General features: G+C 49.3%; 1 protein-coding gene across 1 annotated transcript in view; it reads right to left on the reverse strand.

Annotated features, from left to right (window-relative positions):
* Positions 1 to 11,044, reverse strand: part of CELF4 (CUGBP, Elav-like family member 4) — a 1,092,004-nt gene that overhangs the window by 109,431 nt on the left and 971,529 nt on the right. Inside the window, exon 9 of the mRNA XM_019518096.1 lies at positions 1,676 to 1,738. Within this exon, the coding sequence (XP_019373641.1) occupies positions 1,676 to 1,738 (63 nt within the window). The remainder of the gene's footprint in view (positions 1 to 1,675; positions 1,739 to 11,044) is intronic.

Genomic DNA, 11,044 nt, shown 5'->3' on the forward strand with positions numbered 1-11,044 from the left:
GTGCCAAATACATTTAATTCATTAGTCTCTCGTGTTTATATTCACATGCGCATGCGTGCACACGCACACGCGCGCACGCGCACACACTACTTTCCATGCCATAGTAACCTGATGTTGATATGCACCCAGGCATTTACACAGTCTCTTGCACACACCCCCTCCCCTTTCATTCAGCTGTGCCAAATACATTTAATTCATTAGTCTCTCGTGTTTATATTCACATGCGCATGCGTGCACACGCACACGCGCGCACGCGCACACACTACTTTCCATGCCATAGTAACCTGATGTTGATATGCACCCAGGCATTTACACAGTCTCTTGCACACACACCCTCCCCTTTCATTCAGCTGTGCCAAATACATTTAATTCATTAGTCTCTCGTGTTTATATTCACATACATGTGCATGTGCACACACACACACACAATACCCATATGCAGATTCTCTCTTGCACACTCCCTATGATATTTTTACACACTTGAGACAAGGTCTTGCTCATATACACACATATATGCAGACGTGCATACACACAGTGGAAGTACTGGAAAAATGTTGCCAGTCCCAGCACCCTCAGCAAATGGGTTGGGGGTGCCATTCAGCCCTGTGGATGGCAGATAATGTGCCACTCTACTAAAAATACAGCTTGAGGCTGCCTGGGTGCCCAGAGAGAGGGGGTAAGCATGCGCGCGTGTGTGCAGAAGGGTTAATTAACAGCTCAAAGGGTTGAGCTGCTATTCATCCATCAAACCTCACAAGCAATAAATGACAATAACTAAAACACCAGCAAATGAAGCCTTACATAGAGAATTAAATTAAGTTCCCAGATACAGCACTGACCTGAGATAATAGCCATTCCACAGCAGGAGCCCATGACTGCTCCACTTACCGCGGGAAATAATGACTTTGGGGTTGCGGCTTCCTCGTGGTGTTAGTGATGGCCGCCCCGGGAGGGGATGCAGAACACATCAGGGTCACGCTCTGCATCGGGTCAGGCCTGCCGGTGTCAGTCTATCAACTCTAAAGGAGTTGCTCTGGACTGACACCGGCAGGGCTGAGAGCAGAAGTTGGACCCGATGTGTCATGGGAAGGGCTGCTGGGTTTGTCCACGGGGCAAACACAGCGGTGATGGCAGCTCAGGCGGACAGGCCGGAGCAAGCTTTAGACCCAATCTGGCCAGCCATCTGAGGATCTGGGCAACATAGGATATGGCAGCCCGTGCGGGGTTATGCACTGCTGCAACAGCGCATTACCCTGCAGCACAGACCTCCCCATGGGCCTCAGAGGGTAGAGAGGCCGGGTGAGGTAAGATGAAGCTTTGCCAATGCCCTTCCCCTCTGGCTGTTGGACCAGGGAGACCACGGACAACAGGAATCTGGGGAGATCTGATTTTCCTGTCGTGGTGTAAATCAGGAGACCAAAGTGAATGGAGCTGCATTGGGGCAAGGGCTTTATTTGGCTCCATGCAAGTCAACAGCAATCTTTCCACGGACTTCAAAAAGGGCTGGACTGGGTCCAATTTGGGGGTTCAAATTTAGCGGGTGAGTTCACACCCCGCTGTCATGGCCTGGTGCTGTCCCCAGCTCATGAACCCAATCCCCTCCCCTCCCCCCAGCACAGTAAAAGGCTACCGAGAAGCGAAAGGTTTATTGGGAGAAAGTGTTAATACTAACGACCTGCGTACTGCTGCACTCCAGCGTAGGCTTGTTGCAAAGGGTCGGCTGCAGTGGGGCTCTGTGCTGTGGAGACACAAGAGAGAAAGGAAATAAAGGCATTGAAATAGCACATTCCCACTCTTCCCTGGGGTGGGCCGGGTGAGGAGCAGATGAACGTGGAGACTGAATTTCACAGAACAGGTGCAGCTCATGCACCTCTCATGGCAAACCCACTCACTTCACTTACCCAGGGTGGGTTTGCTCAGCTCTATCCAAGCCTTTTAAAAGTGCCCGGAGCTGCATTGCTTGCATTTGTATAAATGGCAAAATGCATGTCAGCACTGAGAAAATGGCAGAGGCACGGTTTTGAACTAAAACACACTGAAAGTGTTTTAGTGCAAAAGTGCATCGCTGCCATTTTGTCAGCTTTGCCGTGCATTTTGTCATTTATAGTGATGTATGCGTGGCAGCGCCGGGCACCTCAGCTCACGTGCAGAGCAGGCTCGATTAATCACCCCATCCATTGGAGGAGATAAATGTATGTGTATAGATTCCCAGTGCTTTTATCTGGATAGAGGCGGTGTTGTGCCTGTTTGCTCTAATGCAAAGCTCCACTCCCAACTGGAGCCAGGTCGAGAAGGATGCCTAGGACAAACCCTTCGACACTCTTCTCGGAAACCCCTACCTCTGGAAGGGGAGAGGTTTGCAAACACAGAAAGAAAGACATCGAGAGAGAAGGAGAGAATGAAAAAAAAACAACTGAATGCACAAATGAGCAAAAGAAAGAGAAAATAAAGCAAGGTGGTTATTCAGGAGACACAAGCCTATCCTGCTACTGTAATGCACCCTCAAGGTAAGAAGCAGAGGAGGAACAGGTGAACTGCACCTGGAGTGATGTAAGGGGCATGCCCCTCATCAGCTTCATGCCATGCCCCCCCACCCATGGGAGATGCTGCTTCTATGGGAGAGGTGGCAGCAGCCAAAGGTTTTCACGTAGCGGGCTCTGGGAGAAGTGACCCTCCTGTTCCCCCTGCTAGCCAGTGGCTGCATTAGGTCCCCGGCTGCTGGCTGTGCTGACACTTTTCCCAACGGCATTGGCATATCCCATGAGGGGAGGGAAGGCATAAGGCTGAAGAGGGGAGTGGGACTACTGGGACATGACCCTCATGAGCTCCCAGCTGCCCTACTAGTTGCAAGCAACTCTTGCCCCTGCTGCACCTGGACCACAACCCCGACCCTGCCCTGAGCGCTGCTGATTATCATTGCCAACGGCCGTGGATGTGGTGGCATGGACTCCTTGGGGGCCTCCATCCTGGCATCCCCTTTGGGTCAGAGCCCCACTCATTCAGCACTGGTTTTGCAATACAGACATTGCGAGTGGAATAACTGGGATGTGAATCAAGGTGACGATCCTCTTTATTTTTTCTTCCATACAATGAATGCACCAGGGAGAGGAAAATGCAGGTGCAAAATGATAGAAATAGCCCAGACATGGGGCAGAAGCAGGTTTTGTTTTTCCTTAGAAAGGTAGGTAGTAGTGATTGACCCAAGTCTAGATGCTTGGGCCTAAACTCACCCACAAATTGGAGGCAAATTGGATGAGGGGGTGCAAAGCACCCTGTTCAAGTTTGCTGATGACACTAAGATGTGGGGGGATGTGGGCACAATAGAGGGGAGCAACAGGCTACAGTTGGACCTAGATAGGTTACAAGGATGGGCGGAGGAGAACAGGATGGGGTTTAACACGGACAAGTGTAAGGTGATGCACCTGGGGAGGAACAATCGGCACCACACATACAGGCTGGGGAACTCCCCTCTTGTCAGCACGGAGGTGGAAAAGGATCTGGGAGTCATTATTGACTCCAAGATGAACATGAGTCGGCAATGTGGGGAGGCGGCTAGGAAGGCCAACTGCACCTTGTCGTGCATCCACAGATGCATCTCGAGCAGGTCCAAGGAGGTGATCCTCCCCCTCTATGCGGCACTGGTCAGGCCGCAGCTGGAGTACTGCGTCCAGTTCTGGGCGCCGCACTTTAAGAGGGATGTGGACAGCATCGAGAGGGTCCAGAGGAGGGCCACTCGTATGATCAAGGGACAGCAGGGTAGGTCCTATGAGGAAAGGTTGCGGGACCTGAACCTGTTCAGCCTTCAAAAGAGAAGGCTGAGGGGGGATCTTGTGGCCTGTTATAAACTGGTTAGGGGGGATCAGCAGGCGCTGGGGGAGTCCCTGTTCCCCCGAGCGCCGCAAGGAGTGACCAGGAACAACGGTCACAAGCTGGCGGAGGGAAGGTTTAAGTTGGACATCAGGAGGCGCTACTTCACGGTCAGGGCGGCTAGGGTCTGGAACCAGCTTCCAAGTGAGGTGGTGCAGGCTCCCACCCTGGGGGTTTTTAAGAGGAGGTTGGATGACCACCTTACTGGGGTTGTTTGACCCCAGTGCTCTTCCTGCCATGGCAGGGGGTCGGACTAGGTGATCTGCTCAGGTCCCTTCCGACCCTAGAAACTATGAAACTATGAAACTATAATCTGGAACCCAGCTTCAGAGCTTGTGCCAGGGTGGTTTTTATTCTGAATAGTTTGTGTCATGGGAGCCCTTAGGAGCTCCAGCTCTGGACCAACACCTCCATACAGCGGTAGGTGCTGGACAATCCTCGAAGAGAAGGACTGTCCTGGTGCTAAGATGCTTGCAACCTAAGTCTAAGTCTAAACCTCTCCATCTGTGGAGGTTTTGAAGCCCCGGGTAGACAAAGCCCAGGCTGGGATGATGTAGTTGGGGCTGGTTCTGCTTGGAGCAGGGGGCAGGACTGGATGCGTTCTCCTGAGGTCCCCTCCCACCCTAAATTTTCTACGGTGCTGTGAGAGACAACAATTGAAGACAGACAGACGGTGGAGCAGAAGGAAACTATCACTCGTTTCCCCTCAACACCATTTTAAAAGCATTGCTTTGCTCTGTGCTCAAACGCAGCCACCCCCTTGGCTGAATACAGCAGCTGCTCTAACGGTGCCGCTCCATAGCTTTGGGAGAAGAAGCAGTAAATCGGTGTCTGAGGCACCCAAGCCCTTCCTTGCTTTTAAAGTGCATCTTCTCTCCATAAAAATATTTTAAAAATAAAATATAAAAAATATTTGAATAGTGGCTATAAAGTGTCACTGATTAGTTTTCTTGCACACAGCCCAGCCTCTGGCTCCTTTACTATTCACTCCATCCAGGACGAGCGCACACCAACTGCAGACGCTTCCTCAGCCCGATGGAGGGCGTTTGTGTCTGAAAGCTTGCAAAGATTTTTTTTCCCAACTATTTGAGTTGGTCTCATAAAAGATATCAAATTTACCCAAAGAACATTTCTATATTCTCTCTATACAAACTTCCTAAAACTGTTTATTTTTGTGAAACTTTGAAGTCTTGTGCCAGCACAGCTAAAGCTGGTGAAGATGTTCCCCCCCCACCTCCCTTCCCCTCTGGTTTGTTAAAAAAAAAAAAGGATTGAATAAGCTCTTTCTTTATCTGCAGCAATAAAATATTTAAAGCAAAGCTTGGCTGCACCTTCAGTCCAAGTGTCACCTTGGCCCTAATATTTCACTTCTTGTTATGAGTTTAATTTGTATTTATTAGTACTGCACTGTTCTACATTTATGTAGTCCCCCAGGCTTTGTACTTTTAAGAGGATCCCTTAGGGAGCTGCCACTTGCTCCCCCTCCTCTTCACCTCCCTTCTCTCTCCGGGAAAGGAGGTGTGACTCGAGGCAAGGGCTCAGATGGTCAACGCGAAGGTCTAGAAAGAAAGTCTGGTTGCCCTTGGTGAGCCCAGGAGGAGACAGGGAAAGTCTGATAAGGAGTGGCGAGGTCTGGCAAATACACCTGAAGGGGTGTTATAAACAGAGGATAGACCACTGCCCATGGCCAACGGGACTGAACAAAAAAGGATGGTTTTAAATGGCAACTAGGGACATTTAGGTTGGATATTAGGAAAAATTTTGAACTACAAGGACGGTGAAGCACTGGAAGAAACAGCTGTAGCGTCTCCATTCGTTTTAGGAAAAGGTTTACATGGTACAAACAGGGATGATCCTGCCTTGAGCAGGGGGGTTGAACTAGATTAATTAAAATACACTACAAAACATTCCCCTCCCATAACTCTACCCTGCCCCCCCCCCACCATTTTCAACCCTAGAAGGGAAACATTCAACTAAAACTTTTTTTTTTTACTGCACAAGGCTTTTTTTTTGCAGATCTTAAGATACAGACTGGAAGGGATGATCTCATGTGGTCTTTTCCAGCCGTGAACATCTGTGAGTGAGGGGAGGAGGTGGAAGGAAAGGCTACCACGATGTCAAAGAGATGTCAGGAAGGACCCAAGCACGAAGCAGATTGGCCCACATGGGATGGCTGGAGAAAGACACCAGCAGCACAGAATGGACCCCACAAACCCAGGACCTGGTGCTTGACTGGGCAGTCTTAATGAGAAAGGAGGTACTCATGTGCCTGAGCAATGGTGGGAATTTCTGCAACAAAACCTTGCAGCCTGGAACAGAGGGAAACAGCTTACAATGTTCGGCAGGACATGCACGCATCTAAGAGCACGGGCAGATAAATGCACACCCTGCGTGATACGTATTTGTACGTGGATGCAAATTGCACTGGGATCAGGAGTGGACAGACATGCAGCGGTCTCAGAGGAGCTGCGTGCAGGAGGTGGCTGCTACTCAGTGTCACTAGTAGACTTCTCTTTGTCTTTATTAGCACATGGTGACCCCACAATAAACATTGGCAGACTTGCAAGGGTAGAGTTTTACCACTGATTCATGTGTAAGTCACTAGATGGGGGAGACTTTCCCCAAGTTTAAAGGTTTGTGTCATCTGTCCCCTACTTCTTTTTTTTTTTACATTAGTGACAGAGGCATAATCATCATCTGTCCCGATACCCAATGACCTTCCACTGCTGGTACCAGGATACCTCCTAATTATTTAAACACAGACTTGACAAGAGCTATTTTTCTCCTTTCCTTCCCACAGAATAGGAGAAGAAGTCTGCCTAATTAATAGGCTTTTCATTTGTGTACGTGCCCATATGTATGCATGTGGGTGGCAAAATTACTAAGGAAAGAGACGCCTTCCATTTTGAATAGGACGAAGACTGTGGTTTTCCTTATTGCTTACAAGAATGAGTTCCTGATGCTGGGGGAAGATATGTCTCCTGAACTCATTGGCCTCTCTGGCTGCTCGACATTTCCATTGCCCCATCAGGACACGGCTGTGACAGGAGGTCACGGAGGGAGCGGGGAGTGCTTGTGTGGCAGGAGTCCGTCCCAGGGAGGGCTCGGAGTATCAGAAGAGAGGCTCTGACCTAGGCTCACTATTCAATGGGGGGCGCATGTAGAGAGCCGAGCACCCCAGCGAGGTATCATATGATTGTACCTCTGATACTCGTCAATGCTGTAGAACGAACCTCTCTTTCTACGTGCGGCTGACACGTATTAATTAGCAGCAAGACAAAGCCAGATTCCAGGGTGGGATCCAGCAATCCCAGCTGCCACTCCCACCTCCTCACAATTAGGCATCCCAGCCCCTTCCCTCACTTGGGCAGATTTGGGCGTCTTCACTAAATGTGATTTCCATCTGTTTCTGGTCCCTTCTTTTGCCTGCCCACAAAGGCACAGGAATACCCTGGCAATGTGATGGGGTCCATGCCGTGAGTGCCTTAAACTTAACCCCCCCCCCACAACTATCACATCCTTGCGATCATGCAACCCCCAACACCCTTGTGACCATGCGCTTCATCAAGGTGAGGGGTAAATGGGAGCAGAATTAAAAAAAAAACCCACCCACTAACAGCTATTGGGTCATTATTTGGATAGAAAGAAAGTCTGACCAAAGTTTAATTATTGGAAACTTCCTGAACGAACTGTTTTTTTTTCAGGGAGGGGAGTGGAGCAGAAGTTGTTGGTTGGTCAGAAGCGAAGAGTGCCCTAGAGGCAGTTGGATTTGCAGCAAGATCCCCCTGAAAAGGGGAGGGGACCCAAACTGCCAGATCAGGGTTTCTTCCACAAATTTGCCCCCTTTCCTGCCACAGCAGTTCCTCTCCCAGGTCTGAAGTATTCAGGCAGTCTGCAAGGCTCAGGGACCCAGGGCTTTCCATAAATGTCAAGCCCAAACAGGCTGTCTCAAGACAGGGACCTTGGGCATCCCAGCATCCTTTCACAGTCCCTGGGGCTGGAGATGCTCATGCTTCCAGGATCTGGGGCTTCATCCCATCACCTTTGGCAGAGAATTACAAATAGTTTTTGTTCCCAATCAGAATGAACCCAAATTTGGGGCAGATTGAAATCCTTTGTGGAAGTGAACGACCTTTCTCTGCTTGGTTCTTACCTTTTATAAAGGGGCTAAGGTATGGAGAGGTTCATGGTAGCCAAGGCTTCAGAGGGGACAAGGGCCAGGATCTCCCTGGGAACTCATAGAAAACATAGAGAATCAGGGCTGGAAGGCAGCTCCGGTGGTCATCTAGGCCAACCCCCTGCCTAAAGTAGGACCGTGCCTATCCAAACCATTTTATACAAATCCATAATCTAACCCCTTCATAAAACTATTGTCAACCCTGTGGTAGCTGTGTGTGGTGACAAGACATAACCCCCCTAACCTGCCCCAGGTAAAGCAAAGGGATCACAGCAACTAATGCCCTACTTCTGTAAAAGATTGGTCCTATACACTCAAGAGATCCCCGGTAGAGCCCGTGCCCTCTGCTATAGAAGAAGGAAACCCTCCCAGATGTCTGTACCAATCTGACCAGGGGGTAAAGTTCCCTATTGACCACAAATAGGGTGACGGGTCTAACCCCGAGCAAAACCCTCTAGTCGGGAACCTCTAGGTTGAAGTCCCAGCAGAAGCATTGGCACAGCACAGTCAAAATCTCAGCCTTGGATGCAGCCAACACCCGATGCACCCGCGGAGGACTTCGGACAACCAGACTCTGTCCCCATCTCGGAGGAAGAGAACGAGGCCCCTGGACGCAGAGGTCCACGCCACCAGTTCAAGTCCACATGGCCTGAGAGACGTGCTCTCCTCATCAGCACCAAGGTAATCAGCTTAGGGACCTTAATTTGAAACCACTCTTTACCTTTTAGGATTAAATATTAAAAGCAGCAAAATGTTTTATTTAAAGGGCTTGGCACAACAGGGCGCTAAATGCAGCTCTTGTCTCTCCCACGCAAAGCTTTTAGTGCTTGTTATTTTCCCAAGCCATTAGGAGCCTTGTCAGCCTGGGCACTGTCTGACTGTAAAGTTGGGGGCTTCTCCTGCTCCTGGTCTCGGCTCAGGTCCTGTGTCAAATCTGACCTGGCTTGAAGCCCACTGCAGGCAATTGAAAGGTCCCCCACTGGGGCCCTTGACCTCAGAAGAGAGGAAGGCACAGTGTTTTAGTACTTTCTCCTCTTTGCTGGGGCCTAGATGCAATCTCAACCCAAGCCACTCTGCACAGACTTACAAAGCAAGCATGGTCAACATGAGGCCAACCCAACCCAACCCTATGTCCCCCTTCCAGCAATGAAACCTGCAGCGAGGTAACACTTCAGCAGCTTGGGGCTCTTTCAACTATAAAACCAACTTAATTCACTGTTTCTTTCCCTGAAAGGTCCTCTTAGAAAATGGCTAGGAGGCTGACCAGTGGTCCGGAAGTCATGTCTAGGAATGAGTGCCCCAACTGAACCCACATTTCTGAAACCTGGGTCCTTTAGCTCAAAGGATGCATCAACACAGCAAAAGAAGGGATGAGCATAGCATAGATAGGTGCACCCAATGCTAGCTTGCAAGCTTTAATTTAGTTAGGACAGGAAGCAGAGGTGATACGGCAACTCTTTACCTGGACTGTCACCTGGAGGCTATATACAGGGTCTCTGTTAGGCTTGTACAACTTGTGCTAAAGTCCATCCCACCAAGGTTGTCACTGCCATTCTTGCCCGTCCTATCTAAATTAAAGCTAGCTGAGGTGCACTTATCCATGCCCTGTTTGCTGTACAGATGGGACCATCAGCTTTTGAGATCCTCAATGCTCAAAACACACACTTCCTTAGAGCCATGCCATATGGATGAGCATCACAGCCAGCTTACATCTCAATATACCTAGATATGAAGTGAAATAAAAGTGAAGATAGGACTGAGATAAAGAGTCCCTATCCAGTTCCAACCCTCCCCAAGGCTTGCTTATATTTGACTGTTGGCAGAGGGGAGCTTCATCTCTTGTTAAAACTCAAAATGAACAGGGGGGATCTGCATGATTTCTTTGTCCTCCCAGAGGAGAGTGTGCTGGGCTTTGTTTTATTACTCACTGCAGTGCATGCGCCCAATTAACACAGGGTCTGCATTTCAGTGGGACAGAGTCCTTGAACACTGCAATCTCTAGCATTACCAGGGCTCGGCGGAGGGAGCTCTGCTCATTCACGCCTGTGCTCGCTCCCTTTCTGTGCTGTTATGCTCTTCCCCTTGTGCCTTCACCTGTCACGCAAAGCTCTAGCTGAAGGGGGCCTGGTGAAAGATGATGGACTGACAGTCCCAAAAAATGACAGGCAGGATTCAAAGGTGAGATGTAAGTTAGAAACCCCCGCAGTAAGAATCCCTCATAGTCGGCTCCCCTAGATTTTGCATCAACTCTGCCGACGTGCTGGAAAGTCTGAGCTGGCATTATATAGACGCTGGGCGCGTCTACATGTGCAATTAAGAATTACATAGATGCCAGAATACATGTGCAATTAAGGCTATTTGGCTTTCCTGCACATTAAATTTACTACCTGCATATGCGTAGGCAGGGAGTAAATCATTTACTGCTCAGTAAGAGCTTGCACGTGTAGACAGTGACACTTTATTGTGCACTAGATTAGTTTACAGTGCAGTAAAGCATCTTGAAAAGACACAGCGACTGAGGAGCTGGAGCAGGGTGGAGGAGACTTGTTTGCAGCTGAGTCCCAACAGCCCGAGTGGGGCTGGTAGGCACTTGTGCCGCTGCAGTCAATGTTGCTAGGCCAGTCTGCAGCAACTCAGTGTCTGCCCCCCAAAGCGAACGATATTGTGAAAACAGATGCTAACAGCATCTTTAGCTGTCAGCTCAGGGCAAGACCCTTACCCCAGGATGCTAGACAGAGGGAAGGAGATTGCTTCTATATTAATTTGATCATTTCAATATCTCGATGGGGAAAAAAAAATCCTGCTTAGATACAATTGGCCAAGATGACACAAGGTGACCATGGCAGATAACCTGCCATAAACCCGGAGACATAAAACAAGCCAATGACCTACTATACGACCATAAACATAAATTTAACGAAGGCAGCACTTATTCATTAGGCAGAAGTCAAGAAACGACTCCCAAGTCCTTCAAAGAAAGTAGATCTGTTACTGTCATTT

The sequence above is a fragment of the Gavialis gangeticus genome, unplaced genomic scaffold, assembly GCF_001723915.1.
Source record: "Gavialis gangeticus isolate Ggan-Ray unplaced genomic scaffold, GavGan_comp1, whole genome shotgun sequence".
In the NCBI taxonomy this organism is placed as follows: domain Eukaryota; kingdom Metazoa; phylum Chordata; order Crocodylia; family Gavialidae; genus Gavialis; species Gavialis gangeticus.